The 22,013-nt window shown below is 36.3% G+C and overlaps 1 protein-coding gene across 1 annotated transcript in view; it reads right to left on the bottom strand.

Annotated features, from left to right (window-relative positions):
* Positions 1 to 279: 279 nt before the first annotated feature.
* Positions 280 to 22,013, bottom strand: part of FGF10 (fibroblast growth factor 10) — an 83,760-nt gene continuing 62,026 nt past the window's right edge. The window contains exons 2-3 of the mRNA XM_045438534.1: positions 7,492 to 7,595; positions 280 to 3,215 (exon numbers count right to left, since the gene is read on the bottom strand). Coding sequence (XP_045294490.1) covers positions 3,018 to 3,215; positions 7,492 to 7,595 — 302 coding nt within the window. The 3' untranslated portion in view covers positions 280 to 3,017. The remainder of the gene's footprint in view (positions 3,216 to 7,491; positions 7,596 to 22,013) is intronic.

Below are 22,013 nucleotides of genomic sequence, written 5' to 3'. Positions count from 1 at the left end.
TCAATTCATCCTTCTTTATCCACTGTGTAAATTAGGTGGACCTGAATACTCAGGAAAAATCCAAAGCATTTGGTTGTTATTAGAGTAAGGATAGCTGACTCACACATGTAAAACATTAAAGAAAACTTACAAATGTTTGAGTGATGTTTTTCTTTTGTTGTTGTTTGGGACTGTGGGGCATTTAACCACATCCTGCCATGCATAGAACACTAGAGCCTCTCTTTCTATTCCCAGGTATAGTTAGGTATAGGCTAATAAAACAAACAAGGACAATATTTCTGTTTTCTTTTCCCAGCATTTTTATTGATTTACTTAAATGTAACATACTATACACTGTTCAGCCTTTTGGGAGGTAGGAGGAGGAAGGGATTCTATATCTTTATGAGGAGTCTTCTCCGAACCAACACTCAGATGGGGACATACATTTGTGGCTGACACACTTTGACATCATGGCCAGGGGCCACACTTCCCACAGAGGCTGAGCTCCCCAAATGATGATGATTTCTTTTTAACATATAATATTCCAGACTGGAACTGCTTTTTCTTCAGTAGCACAATCCAGCTGCAGAGGGGACCAGAATTCTGTCTCAATTATCAAGCAAAGATGCCATTTTTAAATGCAGGAGAATCTCCTTACTCCTTACCATACTGTTTCTGTTCTTATCTGTGTGTCTGTGTGTGTGTGTGTGTGTGTGTGTGTGTGTGTGTGTGTGTGTGTTGGGGGGGAGGTGAGGGATATGTTTTCTATTTTTGGCTTCTGCAAGCTTTGATACATTTTGCTAGAAGCTGTTTTAGTGTTTCGAGTGCAATAATGATGCCTGTTTACACATAGTCTCCTTGGTAATCTAAATGGCCGTGTGAAATACGAATCCAGTTTGTGTCCTGTTTGCTGTTAGTGTAGTCATCTAATACTGTATTTGTCTTACCAAACGTTTAATTTTGGTTTTGGGTGGTCTGCGTTCATGTGTCAGGTGCAATTATTATTTTAAAATAAAAGAACAAAGATAATCTAGTTCTGATAGCAATACATTACATTACAACTCTCAGACTCAGTTACCAATTATATTTTAACATACAGATTCCCACCACAAAAATTAAACATTTTTTAGAATCTGATTTGTCAAGAAGCAAGTTGGAAGCCAAATGCTATGAAATGCAACTTTAGCCATAAGCCAAAACACTCTGCCTCAAATGCATATCTTTTGAAATTCCAACTTTTTTAAGGAATGAAAAAAATAAAGACCTGTAATGGAATAACTTTATGGGAAAATGTCTTAATAAAACTGATTCTTAAGTAACAGATTAACTGGACGTGCTGGTTAAGTATCGACACAATGAAGTTATAAGAGAGGATCACAAAACACCAGCCTTTCTAGAGGTTAAACTTTAGTAAAAAGACATTTAGTGAGTCTTTCCCTTGTACCAAAATACTGTGTCTGAACAATAAAAATAAACAGACCTTTTCAAAACAAGAAATATGAAGATAACACCGCAGCATCAATATAATCTTATAGTTATGATTTAAAGTATTTAAAACAAATAGTATTTTTCTACACTTTTCTTTTAAAAATCACTACAGACACTGCAAATAAGGCTTATGTGTTTATTTAGTGGAATACAATGTGACGATGACTGGTATATTCCTATGTATTGTTTTCTATGCCTGCTCTAACAAAATGAATTTTGATATGGTTACATTATGGAATCTTCCAAAGCTCTTTAAATTTACAGAAAATAAGTTTTATTTGGTTTTGTAATGACTAGGCCACACAGCTGGAACAGGTTTCCGTATGTGATTAGACATATACCAGGATATATTTGCTCAGTTTAAGCCCCTGGAAGGGTTGCACTTCCAATTCCTTTGGGGGAGGTGTGCTATGTGGGACTTACAAAGGGTTCTTATATATGCAGACAGCCTCTTCATCACTTACTACTGTGAGACATGGCAAAAAATCATTAGCAAATAATGAGGCTAGGCTACTAAAATTTACTTCACAATTTTCCTTCTTTTTGTATTGGAGACCCATTGATATACTGAGAGAAAAGAATTTGGCGTTCTGGTCTATTTTTAATGAAAGGAAGCCTTAGGAGTGATAGCTCTTTCTAAATGACGGCAGATATGTCTCATCAAGCCATGCCCCAGCACTGTCATATTTACTGTTGATTCTTCTTGTTGCAGAAGTGATATTAAGTTAACTGATACTACATGGGGCTCTCACCCTCCTTCCCTAGCTCCTCTCCTAGTCTTAAGTGTTTGCCAAGTTTTAAAAACACTTTGTCATGAACATGCATGGGGTGTGCTGAAGAAAAAGAAAAGGTAAATCAGAGGGCAGCTGCTGTGGATACTCTTTAAAACCCCAAAAGATATTTAACATCCTATTAAATAAATAACTTAGAAAGAAATAGAAAGGGATGAAGGCAGAATGCACAAGCATACCATACTATTTGTTTTGTTAGAACAGTTTTACGCTAACATGTTTACATTTTTAAATCTTATCCAATTCTTCCGTGATGCCACGCCCAAAGCTCCTTTGGTTGTGCATATGATATGACCCAAGTGCTTTCCAGTAAATGCTTGCATGTCCTACTGCTCATTGAATCACTAGGCTTGAATGAGCAATGAAAGTTTTTGATACGAGTTCGTATTCCATAAATAACTTTCCCGAAGATCATTCAACAGATTGTTCCATGTCCTTTAAGTTCTATCTCAGAGGTTCAAAAACAAGAACATAAACAAAAACGTAACCAAAAACCCAGCCACAGTGTTGTTCACTTAGGAATAACTTCCATCCCATTTAATCTGCCTATTATCTCGATTATAAGGCATGACACAGAACTAATTAAAAGAACATCATATGTCAGCAGTGAGTACAAAACCTCCAAAGACTTCCTTTCTTGCAAGCAGGCAGACGTCTGCAATGTGTCTTTGCCTTTTGAGCTACTGTCTTCATGAAGAATACCGACTAGTCCTGGCGAAAGGGCCTTTAGTTCTGCTGTGTCCACAAACATTCCTTCCTCTATGAGTGGACCACCATTGGAAGAAAATGAGCTGAGGTGTTTTTCCTTCGTGTTTTCTGTCCTCTCCTGGGAGCTCCTTTTCCATTCAGTGCCACATACATTTGCCTCCCATTGTGCTGCCAGTTGAAGGATGCATACGTATTGTATCCGTTTTCCTCTATCCTCTCCTTCAGCTTACAGTCATTGTTAAATTCTTTCTGCAAGTGAAAAACAGAATCTTTTATTTCTGTGATGATGATACTTCATTCCATTTGGCACAAACCATCCGGAGAACTCCAGTTCAAGAGCTTTCTTTGCTGTTACCATTTGTACCTAAGTTGTGCACTTAAGGCACATTATCAACAACAGAAGAGTAAAACTCAACCACAAAGCAGATTCTGTGTTTGAAGGCTCATGATTCATTTTAATTGATCATCATAAACGTTTTAGGGTCCCTTTAAAAAGCTAGTGTGTTTTGAATATGACATGGTTTAAGTGCCTAGAATGATTGTCGAGAGCAAAGATTCTACTACTGGTGGTATTTGTGAAGAGCCAATGACAAACAATAGTGTTACAATCCTGTTTTCAGAGTAAGGACCATGGGGTCTCATCGGAAAAATAGAATTACAGAAAATCCTGTGTTTCTCAAGTTTGCAGACTTTGCCTGTAAATCCATAATAAATAAATCCACGTTGGTAAGAAAACAGATCTTACAGGAAAATCATAATAGTTCTAGATAATCAAGAGGCCAGGGAGGGGTGGAGGGATGCCTTCCTTTCTTAAAAATACTAGATTTCTCCATAACCTGGAATTTTAACAGATTTTACTCTGAGCTCTAGGAATGATTGAAAATTAGGACATGAAATGCCTTGCTTTGTGAATTACCATATCAAAGAAATTACAAACATGGTGACTGATCACTGTGTATAGTGTATAAACCTGAGACTTTGACCCTCAGAGATTCCACTCAGTTGTCACAGTCCTTTGGCCTTGTTACAGGTGACCATGTGTTTTTAAGGGGTCTTTGGGACAAGAATTGATTTTCCTTCATTCCATAGATCCAGTGTCTCACTCTGGAGTTACTGATGTAGAGGAGGTACCTCACTAATCTCAAAACTCTGGCTTTGGAAATGTCCCTCTTCCCTTACACCCACACTAAAGCAGGTAAGAAGCTAAAGAATTGGAGCTTTTGCTCTTCTGGTTCTACCTTTTCCAATCCAAGCCAAGGGTATTATAGGCATCTTTCACTGGCCTCTACTGGGCAGTTCAAACAGTTTTTCTCACCTCGGGATTAAAAAAAAAAAGTTACTAAATTCTCAACTCCTGAACGTGTGTATGTTTAAATATTCAGGTTTCTGTGAACTAGATCCTAATTTTGAACATTATCAGAACCATCACAAACAGGTATATATTATGTTCATGTTTCTAGTTTAAGCTTTGTTTCCTGGAATTTCTTTATCCAATGTGCTTCTCTTCTATAACGTGATATTGAAGTGTAACATTCAAATGGTTCATTTGGTTGAAAGTAAGAGGAAAATCGGTAAATTATTTAAGGTAAATATTTTAATGTGACAAAAATTCTGCATTAGAAAGGAATTTAAGTCCTTCCTATGTTTTTTTTTCCCATTTATTCATCTTAGTTTGTCTAAAGCTATGTGGCTTTCAAAGCAGAGATGATTTTTTAACATAGTTACATTCATTCTAATAAAGGGGGCGCAGTTTAGAGACTGTGGGAGGACTGAGGTTTTTGGGATGACTTTATTTTTTTATTTTTATTTTTTAAAGTTTATTTATTCCTTTTGAGAGAGACAGAGACAGTGCAAGTCGGGGAGGGGCAGAGAGAGATGGAGAGACAGAGAATCCGAAGCAGGCTTCATGTCATCATCGCAGAGCCCAACGCGGGGCTCAAACCCATGAAGCCGCGAAATTATGACCTGAGCCGAAATCAAGAGTTGGGTGCACTTAGCTGACTGAACCACCCAGGTGCCCTGAGATGACTTCATATTCGCAACAGAGCTGTATATAGAAAAGAGCAGTGGATGTGTAGTTATTTTGTCTCCCCAATATAAATTTATAGAGCAATGTCTCTTAAAGTGAGGTATACCTGTGGCAGACTCCTAATCTCAAGTGTTTTTTAATATTTACACTTTAGCTCAAATATATCAGAATCTCTGGAGGAGGGACCTAGGAATCTATGTGTTTACAGCATTTAGGCGAATCATCAGTATTAAAGTTTAAAAAAAAAAAGTCTAGGCTAGAGCAAGATCTCAAAAGTAGGGTTTTGGTAGTTTAGAGAAAGGTTTTAAATTTCCTCAGGATGCCTCATGAATTTCTTTGGTCCTTAAATCAGGCTGGATGAGAGCCTGTTTTATTTAAACACCATTTTCTAGTTAACCTAATTCTGTCAGTCATGTGGAAACCAAGAATACATAGATGCATTATTCAGAGAAGGAATAATGAAAATAGAAGAGAGACATACATTTCCCAAAAGGGAACAGAGGAAAATATTCAATACAGAATACAATAAAGAGCTGGTTTAGTTAATCACGCTGAGTGTTGGCCTAATATTTTCAAGAAGGTTTCTGGCATCAATGGAGATCACCTGAAAAAAGATGACAAGAATTTATAAGCATTGCCACTGATATACAGAATTATATTAGGTATGTCCTCTTGAATTTTGATGGCATACCCTTCAGTGCAAAATTCCTAGTCCTAGTCCACCCTGAGAGGGACATTCAGTTTGAGTAGATTTTTCATTTAATTTGAAGCCATCATATTTTACTCTTCCTGGTGGTAATGCAAAATTGCAAACCAAATGCACTGTGGTTAGAAAATGGACTTCTTTCTGAAATGGGCTGAAAGTGGAGAGTACAGCCTACGATGGGATGAGCTGCTAGGAGAGGTGGTTAGGTTTATGCATTTATGACTTTGTGCTCTGGATGGACTGCATGCTGAGGGTATAGTGCAGGACAAGGCAGACCCTGCCCAATTGAAGTTTACAATAAATTGGGGGAAGATAGTAAATACTAAACACAGTAATGAGAGATTTTTCCGATGAATCCTATTGCAGATAAGTAAAAGGGGGTGCTATGCTAGAAAGTGGGCATCTACTTTAGATACAGAGATGGGACAAAATAATTCACACATCTTAGAGTTCAAGAAGCATCATAGGCACAGTACATGAGCTGTGTTGGGACAGAAGAAAAAAGTGGGGAAATGAGAGAAGTAGTAAATATTTTGATGACACTGTTCATTTAAGAATTATCCATTTCTTGGGGCGCCTGGGTGGCGCAGTCGGTTAAGCGTCCGACTTCAGCCAGGTCACTATCTCGCGGTCCGTGAGTTCGAGCCCCGCATCGGGCTCTGGACTGATGGCTCAGAGCCTGGAGCCTGTTTCCGACTCTGTGTCTCCCTCTTTCTCTGCCCCTCCCCTGTTCATGCTCCGTCTCTCTCTGTCCCAAAAATAAATAAACGTTGAAAAAAAAAATTAAAAAAAAAAAAAAGAATTATCCATTTCTTGAGGTGCCTGGATGGTTCAGTCGGTTAAGTGTCTGACTCTTGATTTCAGCTAGGTCATGATCTCACAGTGTGTGGGATTGAGCCCTGCATCAGGCTCTGCACTGGGAGTGGAATCTGCTTGAGACTCTCTCTCTCTCCCTCTTCCTTTTCCCGTCCTCTGCTTGTGCTCTCTCTCTCTCTCTCTCAAAAGAAAGGAAGGAAGGAAAGAAAAGAAAGGAAGGAAAGAAAAAGAAATGCAAATTCCTAGAACTTACCACAGCTTTAGTGTATCAAAAAAATCTAGAAATGTGATTTAATCTTCCCGGTGATTGTGATGCATACTGAAGTTTGGGACCTGCTGGCTCTACGCAGCCACTACCATCATCCTTATGCTAACCAACAAAATAAGGTTATTTACACATTTTGAAGTGATAGTCCTTAATACTTGCTATGAAACACCAGAGATATATGTACTCAAAGCATTGGCTGGATTCCAGCTCCATCATTGAATTAATGATTGTCGCCCACATAAATAAAAATATGGAGTTGATTGGCACACAAATGGTAAATTTCTTAATCTGCCTCCCCATCTCATATTTTAAAAGAATACAAAATACCAGCCCTAAAACACAGTATATGATTTCCTCCTTAATTTAAGATCTTTGTTTTCAATGATTCTTCTCCAAGTTGTCTGCAGCACCCGTGCCAATCTGACCAGATGCTTCCGTGAGAGTCTGACCCTTTAACAGTTCAGAGCATAGACTGACGAATGCCAGTAACAGCTTGTGTGGTAGACTGATGGGTGAACAACAGAGGAAATTACAGAGTTGCAAGAGCCGCTTTGCCAGCCCTTGAAACTCTGGTGACCAGCCCACTGTGGCTCTATTTACTAGCAATAGAATGATAACAAAGCTCTTCAATGTCTGAGGGAAACATTCCAAAACTCTGGTAATGATTTACTACAGCGGACTTGGAAAATTAAAGCAGAATACTTACTGAGCCATAGAGTTTCCCCTTCTTGTTCATGGCTAAATAATAGTTGCTGTTAATGGCTTTGACGGCAACAACTCCGATTTCCACTGAAGTTATCTCCAGGATACCTAAACCATACAATGGAAAAAACAAACACACAAAAAACAACAATAGCTAAACTTAAAGAGTCGCATAAATTTAGGTGAAAGAAAATCAGAAGACCTACTGAGTTTTAATTTCTGATCATTCTAAAATTAGTAGATTTAAAAAACTGGGGAAAAAAACCCCAAACCTCTTTCAATGTGCCTAAAAACTGAGGAGTTATATTGAAAAAACAGTAAGTCTTTAAAAGAATTCCCCTATTTTTATTCTGAGCATACAAGGAAAAATGTTGTTTTAATTAAAATACTTCCTTTGCTAACTCTACATTTTCAACCCCATAAATATTGAAACAACTCTATCGTAGCCTAGATTTCACAAAAAACTTATCAGAACACACATCTGTACTATGGTATTAAATTAAATCCATAGCATATGTCAATAATATGTCAGATTTACCTCAATCTGTAAAAACAGTGGTAAACTATTTCTCCATTGTAGGATACTCAGATAAACTAAATCTCTTGGCTACACTTAACTGATAAATTCAGTTTGGGAAAATGTGTTGACATTCTGAGATACAGAAAGACTGATCCCAACATCCACATTATCTGTAAAATAGCAAAATCACTACTCTGAGTTGGGAGAATATCCAATATTCATCAGCATTTTTAAAGGCTTTTTCCCCCCTAAAAAGAATGGAACGCTGAAGGTTTTTGTAACTGATAGACAAGAGAACTTTTGTCCTTATACACATATTTTGGTTGGTGCATCTAAAGGTAATTTTCTCTGAAAAGTATGTAGGTAACTAAAGGGAGAGCATTTGATATTTTACCCCAAATCTATTTTAGGTTAAGAAACCCTCAGGTGCTAAGACTACTTCTTATTCTAGAACTCGGAAAAGCTTTCTCAGGTGAATAGCAAAGGCTTCTGGATCCAGAGTGTCTGGGTTTGAATCTGGCTTTACATTTACTGGTGAATGACCACAGGAGAAATCACTGAACTGCTTGTGTTTACATTTCATTTGTAAAATGGGCAGCACGATAGTACCCCCTTCCTAGTCGTGTTGTGAGGAATAAATGAGCTGGTACGTATAAAATAATTAGAACTTGCCTACAGCTAGAGCTTTAGTGCCTCCTTAAATATTATTAAAGAAAATAAATTTCCTCTCACACTTAATAGATTTTGGAACTCCTCCTTCACCAAACTGTGTAAATCCCGGACAGAACATACAAATTCCCATTGGCTTAGCCCATAAAATCTGAAAGGTGATTACACGTTATCGTTTATTATGTATCAACTGTCATAAGAAATGCCGTTCTAAATGTGCTCAACAAATTGGGTGTTTATATATATATACCTTCCCGTAGGGAAAGAGTGGCTTGTTCTTAAGACATGAATACCTTCTTTCCTCCTCATCCGTCCTAGGTGGACCAGCCATGTGGAGACCAATAGAAATGTTTGAGTTCCCCCACTGCAAAGTTGACAAAACCAGAGAGCTAGACTATATGCCATGAATGAATCATTCTTTCCATGTATCTTGTAGGAAGCCTCTGACCTAACACAACACACTCCCTCAATAATAGGGTGAAATAAATCTCAGTTGGCAAGCTCAAACCAAGGATAGGTTACAAAGGGTGAAGGAGACCGTATCTGTATTTTTAGTATCCTGTTTCCTTATGCAGCTAGTTGCCCTCAAGGTACAAACAAATACACTCACTTATTTGCATATTTTAAAACAGTTTCTTATAGTTTATTTCTTTAATTCTCACAACAGTCCTCTAAGATGGGCATTGCTCTTAATTACAGATGAAAAAAACCAGAGGATATGAGATTATATAACTGATACAAGATGATGAGGTGACACAAGTCAGTAATGATGGATCCAATACCTAAGCTTCTGGCTTTCAAACTATTTCTCTCCATCTCTGACTACTTGTCTCTTCATCATATCTCCCCTCTCTTTCCCATTGTCTCAAGGGAATCCTGTTGGAAAACCATCTGACAAAATGACTCATCAAGATAATAGTCTTTAATAGGCATGCCACAGAGGAAAATGTCTAAGTATCAGGGAAGGGAATCTAATATACTTTACGTCACAAGCAGAAGATACAAAGTGAGGCAGGAGGTTGAATTCTGGGGCAAAATATTTAGGCCAGTATTTACTTTGCCTAAGAAACAAGTAAGCACTGTCAGTAAATTGCAAGATGTTCCCTATATATGCTTTTGTAACTAGAAATTGTTAGAATGAAAGATTGAAGCAAAGAGTAAAGTGGGATTTTTGCAGGTGAACAAGATGTAGTGGGGTTAATCTATAGTAACAGACTGAGTTGACAAAAGGAGAAACGTGAGACAAATGTTACCAAATCCTTGACCAATCACTTCTGAGCATGCACTGCACATGATATATCATATTTAGCTTGGAAACCCCTGGGTTTTTCTGCTTTGCACAAAATGGAATCTCGATATTGAAAGAATCCATTCAGTCAATGAACCATTTTCCCCACTCTGTAACCAGTTAAGACTAGTGTGAAAAGGTTCACTATGCTTCAAAATACAAAGTGGGGAGAACTAGATGATTTAAGGGTCTTTCAAATTCTGAAAAAGAACTTTTATGGTATAACATATGCCAGCAAATTATAATCTGATAATTTTGTGGTAATGAACAATGACTGTCTTTACTGTAAACATCTGTTAATACGAAAGTGACTTTCTGAGGGGCTCAAGTCTAGAGGACTTGTCCATTTTTCATAAAAAATCTCTCCAGTGTTCTATGTTCTTTGGTGAGAATGATCAAGTCTTCCAATAAAAAGTATTTTTGCGGGGCACCTGGGTGGCTCAGTCAGTTAAGCAGCAGACTTTGGCTCAGGTCATGATCTCATGGTTCACGGGTCTGAGCCCTGCGTTGGGCTCTGTGCTGACAGCTCAGGGCCTGGATCCTTCTTCGGATTCTGTGTCTCCCTCTCTCTGTGCCCCTCCCCTGCTCATACTCTGTCTCTCTGTCTCTCTCTCAAAAATAAATAAACACTAAAAAGAAAAAAAAAGAAACTTAAAAAAAAAAGTATTTTTGCAAAGGAGAACCAGAATTTTGCTTTATGGTTGTTAGACTAATAACAGTGTATTTTGGTTCAAAATTCAATGCCAATTAAAGGATGACCTCCTAAGGGAAAGTAAGTGAAAGACATACAAATTTTTCTGTATTTCTTACAACTTATATGAGCATACAATTATCTCAAAAGTTATAAAGTACTGTTTTGTTACTCAGAGAAACTAACACCTAAAAATCATATCATCCAATGAAAGGGAACACAAATTATATTTCCCATTCATATATGTCAGCTGTTTTTTTTAAATTTAAAGACATATTCTTGTAGTGAAATTTGTTGTAACAACATCAGTTTTGATGTCTCTTAAAAGATGAATATCCCAAGTGGTTTTCTAAATCTGTTTAAGAGCTTTGGGACAGTTTAATTCAGACACATAGGAAGACCTATGAGGAGAAGGGCACTCTTGTAGGAAATGGGAACATAAAGTCAAATGAATCAATCAAAATCTAAAATCCCTCCTCCTCAATCAAAATCTGTGCTCTACTGGGAGTAAAAGACAAATACACAGAGAATTACAATAAAACATATTAAGTGATAGTGAGAGCTAAGATGGAAGACAAAAGAGGCAAAAATAAACGTGGCTCATATTGGCTGTGGCTCCAAGGCAGACTTCCTCTTTGGAGATGAGACTTGAACTGAGTTTTGAAGGTTGCACAAGAGGCATTCAGGGGAAAGGTGGGAAGACATGAACAAAAGCATTCATTAAGGTGAAAACAGTATGGTGTTTTCCAGAAAAATCATAAGTTTGATTTACCAACTAGAGAACAAGGAGCAAGGCAGAAAGTCATAAGAAGTGAGATTAGGGAGTTAATAAGGCTCAAGGTATCAACCATGCTGTATTCTGGAAAATAGGAAGTATTTTATATAAAAATATATTACTTAAAAACCATATTAGAAAAAGCTGGTATTTGGCAAATTCAAATTCATGTAAGTAAATAATAGCAATCTGTAAAGTTTATTTTGAATTATCCTTAAAATCCTACATGATGAAGTTTGATTATTGACATTACAAGTGATTGTGACATAAATCAGCTCCTGTTTATGAGCAGATTCTACCAAAGAATGGAACATCACCATAGTAATGGGGAGGATTTTGCAAACTGATGAAGTCCAAATGGAAATAACCTAGAAGTCACAATTTTCATGTAAATCATCTTTTCTTTTAACTTGCCAAGGCATGAGTTATGTTTTGATGAATCATTGGGTAGTTAATCTGAGGAGGGCCATTCACAAGTTTCTCTTCCAGTTTATGCTTTTCATCCTTCTCCAGAAGAGAAGCATCTGATTTTCTCCCCAGCAATCAGGTTGGACCAAGAATACTTCTCTTTTGGGGCTATTAGAATAAACAAGCTATTGGCCATCATGGTAACTTTCTCCTTAAACATTTTTTTTTAAAGTAAGAGGCAACTTTAAAAAGTAGGAGAAAGTAAAAGGCAAGTAAAACTTTAATAAAATTGGTACAGACAAGGGGAAAACTAGATATAAAAATAAATGCAAAATTCCATTATTCTCTCCTAAATAAACAGAACATGAATATATAAAGGAATCCTAGAGATTATTTGAGTAAATTAATTTGGCTAATACCTATTAAGCAACACTGTGTAGGATTTATGTTATCTCTTACTATGGAGGAGGCAAAGACAAGACACAATCTTTACCATCAAGGAGTTTTAAACCTGGGTAGAATAAGGACACAAATAATTAAAGTAATTACAATACAAGGAGAATGTTTTAAGTGCTATATGAGAGAGAAAATACATTGTCATGATTTTAAATAATAAAATGTTGTCCTGAAGAAGATGGTTGATGTTTTGGGTGAATCTTTCAGGGATAGGATTTTAGTAGGTAAGAATTTGAAAAGTCGAGGAGAATAATCTGTGTGGAGAAAAGTGAATGAGTAAAGAAAGGCATGGGGGAGGGAGAGGGATTCAGTGTGTATTTGAGCTATGGTTGACTCTCTCCACCAATTGTACTTTGTGGGGACCACTCTCGATACAAGTATAGATTGTATTTTATTGAGTAGCAGTGGTGCTCTCCTGGGTGAAGAATGTACTTTTGAAAAACTTTGTTGTGAAACTTGGAAGCAGCTCCATAAATGTCAGAGCCTCACGAATCCAGAATCTGTCACATCTGTTACTTCGCTCCGAACATTTTACTCAAAATTATAATGTTTGATAGTTTTAGACAATGTACTGAAACATATTATAATTAGTATAGTGTAGTAAACAAATCCTAACTTCTCTAAACTAAATCTCTTTCTCATGATTGTTGTCAAGTGTCCCAAATAATATAATATAATATAATATAATATAATATAATATAATATATCCTAATTATAGTTTCTAATTATATCCTAATATAAAAAGGCCTGTACTCCCGACTCTGACTTTCTGGAGTTCTTATCACATTTACCCTATACACCTCAGAGATTGTGTGGCCATACTCTAGAGTATGGGGCTAAATGGCTCCATCTGCGGTCTTGAGAATCACCTGTGAGTCGTATCTCCGTAGTGCATCTTTCTCAAAGAACCATAGAAATCGCAGTGATGTTCATTTTTTTTTTTTTTTTAATTAGAACAGGGCATACATACATGGTTCATAATATGAGCTCAATATATTTTTATTGAATGAATCATAATGAATCAATGAGTGGGCAGTCCAGCAACTAGCTGAATAAAGGAAAACTCAGCATTCATTAAATACAGAATTTTTTTCTTTCGATAGTATAGTAAAATTTGTAAATCCTTGAGATAAATTAATAACTCTACATCCAAATAAAGTGAAAATGAAAGTAAAAGGAAATGCCAAAATGTGTATACTTCAAAGGAAAAGTCAGTGGATTGCAAAATATAAATATTTGTTATTTATAGGCAATTATTACAAATCTGAAACTCCCTTAAACCTTCTTAATATATGTATGGCTCTTCAACTATTCATTATTAAAATTGTGAGAAAAGGGGTGTCAGACATGGATCAGAAAGGCTATCTAGAGCATGAGGTCTCAAGGCAGCTTTCTTGGTTAAGAAAAGCGCCGGTTGGGGTAAGTTGAATTGGAAGAGAGTAATAGTATAAAAATCAAGAACTAATACAGAATGACTGTCTTGTATCATATACTTTTAATATTCATATCTCAGTCTCACAAAACGTATCAGCTAAGCATTATTTTCTATACATGTTGAAATTGGGCCTTGGAGAAATTAAATCAATTGGTGAACACACACTCACCTGGGGTAGGGTAGGTTCAATGTTTGGAGCCAAGGCCCATTCTCTTTCCACTAAATCAGGTTTTGTTGAATAAAGTTAAAAATAGCAAAATAAAAAAGGCAGTAATAAAGACTGTTTTATCTGTTTTGAATACTTTTCTCCATATTCTAGCAGACACTTGAGTTTTAGATTTCAAAAGGTATTTTAGAGACGCATACCGATTAGTTAACACAAAGAGATTAATTTTTATATAGATTGATTTTTCTAGGTAATTAAAGTTTTATAGCTTTTTAGATTTTATTAAAAAATAATTTGGCACCTTCATCTTCAAGTTCATTCACTTTTTTGTTCATATGTGGAGATTACTAATCAAAATTTAATGTTTTTCTTGATGACATTATCTCTAATGACTTTCTCTGCTGTGAAAGTAGGATGCTCTAAGGAGCTTATGAGTACCTCCATTAAAATAAGCTGATAAATTAATATGAGGTCTGGTTAGAATTGAGTCAAAATTATGAGCAGGTTTTGATGGTGTTTTTTTTCTGAGTACAGGATATGAGGTTTTGTGTAGAAATCCTAGAATCTCTTTTTGATACATTCTTTCTTACATTCCAGAGAGTGAAGTTCTACACAAATGTGCAAAATTCTGGGGAAACATGATAATATTTAGGCTTATATTTAGAACAAATTATGTTAGTTTTATCTTTTATATTTATGATAAAACAAATATAATTTTCTTATGTTATAAAAATTGTGATAATTTGCAAACAATCTAATGGGGTATAATTTTGCTTCATAATTACCAAGGTTGCAAAAATTATACAGCAATTATTATTTCAACTGGTAGTTCATTTACACTCTTTAATTTCTTGAAAACATGATTCCACTCATGGTTTTTGACAGTGAAATGCTACTTTACATCTAGGAAGTCCAATAGATTCTAGGCTCATAAGATTATGTCCAGAAAAAATACATAGCAGTTTTCAAAGCTAAATAGTTTCCATTGTAATAATTAAAAAATATTTCAAATAATGTTTTCATTTCTCTTTAATGTGAAAGTTAAATTAATTGAAACCTCAACACATTATGTAACTGCTGCTCCCACAGAGCACAAAGGATCTTCCCTGAACACTTTGCAAAGAGACTTGACCACACTTAAGCCTGCCTTCCACCTGCAATAGGCTCTGTCCCTAAAGGTGACCTCAGGTCCTATGCTGAGTCTTTACTTAAGAAAACACAATTCTATCCAGCTTCAAATCATACATTGTCCAAACCTACCTTCCCAGACTATTTTCAGTTATTCTCTACTTATTCCCTTCCATAATTTTTCACTTCCATGTAGACTCTTCTCTTTTTTCTCACCTTCTCCAGTCTCATAATCCTTTGTTCTCCCTTAGAACCTCATTCATCTTTGGCTTAGTTGGAGTTGAGCTCAGTTAATATTGTAATCTCTCTCCCTTACTACAGTAGTCTGAATAAAATCTGTCTTATCACCTTTAACAGCATTTGATGCTGTTTGTTTGCTTCAATTACATGAGCTCAAAAAGTTTCACAGAAATTATGAGTAGGAAACTGTCACCAAATTCATGGGTAGCATATGCCCTGCAAAATAGTCTATAAGTGGTGAATGCAAAAAGGAAGAAGAGAATGTGTTTTTGAAGACTGGGAAAGGAGAGCACATAGCTGAGGGGTATGGCTCTTATCTTAAGTAGCCCTGTTTGGAATTGCATATTTACTTGATTCAACAATATCAAAAAGTGCATCTAGACTCTAGCTTAACTGTCTTGAAAGAATGTCAAAATGTTTCTAATGCTGTAAATTGAGAGTAACTGGACAGCAACATTTGTGATACTACTTTTATTTTTTGTATTGCCTACTTATATTCCCATTTCATTTCTCTCCACCCTGCCTTCCACCATCTGTCTGTCTGTCTCTCAATCACACACACACACACACACACACATACACACAATGAGGCAGCCAGTAATTTCAGACACACATACACACAAAATTTTAAAGGGAACATCAAAGTCATATTTTATGTGATGAAATTAATGGAAGAAGTATAAATGAGAGGGAAATGGCTCTAAAAGAGCAGAAGAACTTGGCTTAGCATCTCAGCTTTGTTACTTAACCATCAAAATGACTTTGAATAAGTGATTTATAATTCCTGAGTCTTGGTTTCCTCATTTGCAAACTGGGGCTAATTGCATACAGTTCATAGGATTGCATGGAATCTGGAGAAGTGGGTATTGAATAGGTATTTACTATCTGCTGAAGTTGGCTCGTTTTTTTATATCAGCTGTTCTCAAACTTAAGCATGCATCAGAATTATCTGGAAGGTTTGTTTAAACACAGATTGCTGGGCTTTTTAATTTACTAGATCTGGGGAGGCGCCCGAGAATTTGAATTTCCTAGGGAATGGCTGAATCTGTTGGTGCAAGGACCACACACTGTTCCATACGCTACAATTCAGAAATGGAGCAGGTTTTTGACATAAAAAAAGCATTGACAGAAACAGAGAAACAGAACCACAAACAGGAATAGACACACATAATGTTAGCAGCCTAACATCAATGAAAAAATTTTAAAGAATGTGGAAAGAAGTACTAGGTTTTTCTTTTGTGTATTTTTAAAATGTTTATTTATTTATTTTGAGAGAGAGAGAGAGAGAGAGAATATCTTAAGCAGGCTCCACCCTCAGCGTGGAGCCAGATGCAGGGCTTGATCCCACGACCCTGGAATCATGTCCTGAGCCAGAATCCAGAGTCTGAGACTCAGCCAACTAAGCCACCCAGGCACCCCTCTTTTGTGTATTTTTGATACGTGTGGGACTCAACATCTGCATGACTATAGCCATGTGGATTTGGTATTTGTGTACAAATATACCTTATCGTTGTCTATAGGTAATTTTTTTTTTTTAATTTTTTTTTTCAATGTTTATTTATTTTTGGGACAGAGAGAGACAGAGCATGAACGGGGGAGGGGCAGAGAGAGAGGGAGACACAGAATCGGAAACAGGCTCCAGGCTCTGAGCCATCAGCCCAGAGCCCGACGCGGGGCTCGAACTCACGGACCGCGAGATCGTGACCTGGCTGAAGTCGGACGCTTAACCGACTGCGCCACCCAGGCGCCCCATCTATAGGTAATTTTTTTTAGAGATTTGCAAGAAGATTATCATAATCATCATTTTCTTACCCTGAATAAGAGTGTGGAAATGTTGGTTGAAACTTAAGTGCCTTCAGTTACTCCTTTAAGTATTTTACATGCATTCTCATAGGGCCACTTGTGTCCCCATTCTAAAAATTAAGGGACCATGTGACCCCTTTATTGTTATGCTTATGCCCAAGAAATTGCTACAAATCAGTAGAGAGTCACTTGATCTGTTATCCTCCACCCAGAGTTAAAGGCATATACTTGCTCTGGAATGACCTCCCCACTTTTAAAAAGAGGACACCAGAGTGGGCTAATCATTAGCCTAGTTCTGGGCCACCCTGTGCTATTTTAGACTCCAGATGTCCTTTCAGCATAATGCAACCGAAATGATTTAGTTTCTCTATCATCCACAGTTCTTTGAGATACCGTGACATGAATTTAGAACTGCAGACATAAACAGGACCCGCATTAGCAGAAAATTCTCTATATAAGAGGATACATATTTTTCATAATTTGTTAAAGACCAGAATGACCTTTGACATTTTTAACTGGTGCTTCAAGGACAAATGTATTCATTAGCTTGGCCTTATTGATGAACACAGTGGCACATTCTAAATCATTTCTCAATTTAAGGCTATATTCAATTGAACAGTATTATAGTTTAGCCATTGTCATTGACCTACCATTAAAAGTACCAGAAACTAACAACACAATTTTAGGGACAATACTCCCAATTGTAAATTAATTGTTAAAGTGTGCTAAAGAATAATTTTCTGCTGCATTTTTAACTGCAAATTAAATGTGACTCTGGAGTGTTCCCGATTGATCATCAGTCAACAAATACTTGCAGGTGGTCATTTAAGGTCTCTTCATGGCACTGTGCTAGATCAATAGATTTAATAATACAACGATTTTTCTTTTTTATTTCCCTCTCCAAAGATTGCTTTTTGTCCATTTAACCTTATTGAATTATGTCAGGAAATAATTATTTATCAGCATTTTAGGCAAGTGTTATTTCACACTCATCTTAGTGCAAGTCTTAGTCAACTTGTCTGAATAAAACATGCTGAAAATTTAGTATTTAAGACTAGAAGATAGGTTACAACTACTATGTACCTGAGTTCTTACACATAAAATATTTCTGGGATCCAGATTATAGAAAAAAAGAGATGAAGAGAAAACCAAAACTGAAAAGTTGATAGAGGAGAAACACTGCAAGAAATAGAATGAATGCACTGACTTGACCTAAATCACGCTAACTGCAAATGTTTCACTTTACTCAAAATTTTATCCAAAATTGTGAAAACCTTTAAAATTTTGGGGAAACATTATATGCAGAGAAAAGTTGTCTTAACTTCTTTGTAGGATACATTAGTTACGCTGGATGAAATGCGACAATATTATATTTTGAAGAAATGTTTCCATTTATGTTTATTTATCAAAATCTGAAAACATCCCCCCCAGAAGACTCAATTAATATTATTTAATTCATATAATCAATTGTAAGAAGGAATTTGAATTCACTTGCTCAATTCAGACTAGTGTATATAGTATTGTCAAATAATGATTAAATTCACCTGAAATATGATAATTTATAATAATTTATGATAATTAAAATTTCAGTGTATAGATATGGGATAGGGAAAACAGAAGCTAAAAACTTGAAAATAATTTGTCAAACTGCCATTGAAATGGCAAAATACATTTCTAGGCAAAGTGGTTGGCTTTTTAGCAAGTCAGGTTAGTAAATTAATTGAAATATCTATAAAAATCAAGTAGCATTCAATAGTTTCATACTATTTGATTTCTATTGCAAATGTTTCCTCCTCTCCTACTAATTCTAGATAGCCAAAAGAAAACTCTGATTATAATATAATTTAATTTAGTACAAACATTGAAATATTTCAGTGGAGATTATTCTTGGGTAAGATTCAAAGTAAACCCTGTTTGTTTTCGTATAAGAATCTTTACAAATGATGTCCAAAGAGATGTCAAATCTAGTGTCATAATTTAATTTTAGGAGGAGCTATATTTAAAGTCTCCTTATTTTACCAAAACAGACCCAGAAATCCAGGACCATAATACAGGATACATTTTTGGTCAGTGTTATTAAATAGATATATGAATAGAAACATGCACGACTGTCTTATACAAACAAACTGGTTAAAATACAATCATAAAAATTAAAAAAAAACTAAGCAAATAAATAAATAAAAATAGACATGCTCTGAGAAAGCTCAAAAAGCTTGATTAAACTATGGCAGACCATAGAAATGGGGCTGAGGAATAAAACTCTATTAAGCAGTGTTTATTTATGGACAGGTTACAGCTACTCTGTAGCTGAACTTAATTCTTGATGCACTGATAAAAGAACTAGGCCAATTTTCTTATCAAGGAGAAATGGTTCAGTATGCCTATTGCAACTTCTTTCAAAACTCTGATCGTGGATCATTTGGCAGAAGTGAGAACTACAGTGAAGAACAATGAGAATGAATTTGGTTGGAGGTAGAGTCTCAATTTTCCCTTAGTTTATTGAAAGCATGACTCTTTTGTTTGTTGTATGGGCCACATCTGTACTACCAGCACCTTGCCCATAGCAGATGCCCAATATAGAATCATGGAACAAATTAATTTATCTGAATAAATTAATGTGCAAAGTACCTGTTTCAACTTCGGCCTACTTACTTTCCTCTGGAAAGAGGAAAAGAGAGAAAGCTATTGGCAGATATCCCTTTTTAATTTGGGGTGCCAGGCGACCCTGGGTACTTGGGTAAAATCAGAAGCCAGTTCATTTTCACCTTCTATGGCAGATAGGAATGTAGAGGAGCACAACATTGTCCCCCTCCACTGGCCCAATTTTTCTTCTGGGTCTCTGACCCAGAGACTGATCCCTCACATTAATCTTGGGTATATATATTCAACTCAAAGTTATGAGTCGTTACCTCGAGGGACTGATTACCTTATGTAATCCTATGAAAACATTAAAAGATACTGGATGTTTACTGTGTATGAAAGCCACCTACCGAGCATGAAAAGAGCCACCGTAACTTGCATGGTATTGGAAGAGAAAGAATAAAATGAAGTCCCAAACCTAAGTATAGAATTATTCTGCTCAATCTTTTCCTCCTAAATTCTACTCGCTTCTTCCACAACAAAAGTCAAAGACCACTTTATTCCTTCTCCTTACATAGGTGTGCAGTCATAAGAACCTATTTGAAAAGCTTTAAAAAAGTCCCCTAACCTTGAAGTCTAGTATCTCAGTCCACACCACTCCAGTGGACTCAGTCCACACCAAAGGCCTGTCCTTTGCCTCAGAAACTTGGTCAAGAATGTTAAGGTAATGAAGTCTGCTGCCAGTGTCCAAATACAAACAATTACTTGTTGACTCTGAAACCCCAATGGGTGTTTTCACCTTGAGTGCTTAACAACTTTCTGACATGGTGGGAGATCCTGTCTTTATTCCTCTAGCCTACAAACAGCCTTCTCATCCCTCTTTGCTTTCTCAGTCAACACTTTAAGTCTGGAGAGGATGACAGAGTCTTTTCTTTATGTTGAGACTTAAAAGCTCCTAGAAGAGCACAGCCATTTCACGCCCTTCCCCATTCATCATCATCAACTCCGCTTTTTACTATTTTTCTAACCTGCCATTCAACAAAAACAGCCGCTAATAATTATGTTTGTGGTACTAGGCTATGTGATCTAATTGCACAGACTTGTGGCACATGTCTTGTCCAGTTACACAAACTTGATTTCCAAAAAGAGAGCTTCTGAGACATTTTCTTAGCTGTCTGCCCACTCACAAACTTCAAGTGATATGGACACCATCCTGTGAAATGCCTGTACCTGACCATTGTTTTCATTTTTTTTCCCTTTCAACTTCATTCAGCTCTTCCAGAAATACTGGCATCCCTAGAGAGTGAGGAGTGTACTACCTACTGGAATCTGATTGTTTTCTTTTTTCAGTTGCCCTTGCTCGCTAATTACTGTGTAAGGTAATTGTGTTGGAAAGTCAGAGGTATTTTTGACTTTTAAATTGAAGCAAAGTATTGACACACGAAGTCTTTAAGTAAACAGAATTTTTTGACCAATTTATTAGAGGCAGAAAAACATATAGTTATTTTCTTTGCAAGATACTTTCTCAGATTCTTCATACTTCCCTTAATTCTTACCATAGCCTGACAGTCTTACCTATGTTCATAAATACTTTTAAAAAGATTAAGGAGAAAACTATATAAGGAAAGTTATCTCATGTAGATCCCTATCCAGAATAACTTGTTGATATATGATATATTTGAAGAGTTGATATTACAAATGAAGATTTTGCTCTTACTTTTAGCAAACAGGTACATTTCATTGATTTTTTTTTTTTTTGACTTCACCAAATCTAGTTTTTATGATGTCTGTTGAAGCAGATCTTGTCCTAATAGTTGGGCATATTTTGATAGTAGGCTTTTAACCTGACACCACTCTCTTCTTCATCAACACCTCCAACCTCAACCAGCACCCATATTGCCACGATAACTTAAGTGAAAAATACCACGGAATGAGCATATATTCAATATCAAAAACATTTGTTTTGACATCGATGGCTCAGACCTTCTAAGTAGTCCTGGCAAAATTACCTTCTAGGCTCCAACAGAAAACAGCTGTTGTAGGTGGCAAACTCTTGTCAGCCCTTCAGAATGGCTAACTGGCAAGATCTTGTTCCAATTCATCTTTAGCCTCTGCTGAATCTGGACAAACAACTGTGAATTTGTGCCAAATTCCTCTTCCTGAAATAGGCAGCCTGGCTTCCCACGGAGACATAGAGTTTTTAGAGCCTTAGTGTCCCCAGGGTATCTGCTAGTACAAAGCTGGTCTAGGATAAGCCACATTAATAGCAGTTTCCTCTTGTCATTCTTAAGCTGTCTTTTTATATTTATGAGCTCATCCGTATGAATTAAATGTTTTGCATATATTTTTGCTACTTCAATAGCTGAT

This window comes from Leopardus geoffroyi, chromosome A1 (genome assembly GCF_018350155.1).
Source record: "Leopardus geoffroyi isolate Oge1 chromosome A1, O.geoffroyi_Oge1_pat1.0, whole genome shotgun sequence".
Taxonomy (NCBI): Eukaryota; Metazoa; Chordata; class Mammalia; order Carnivora; family Felidae; genus Leopardus; species Leopardus geoffroyi.
The sequence above is the reverse complement of the archived record's forward strand: the minus strand, read 5'-3'. Positions and strand labels throughout refer to the sequence as shown.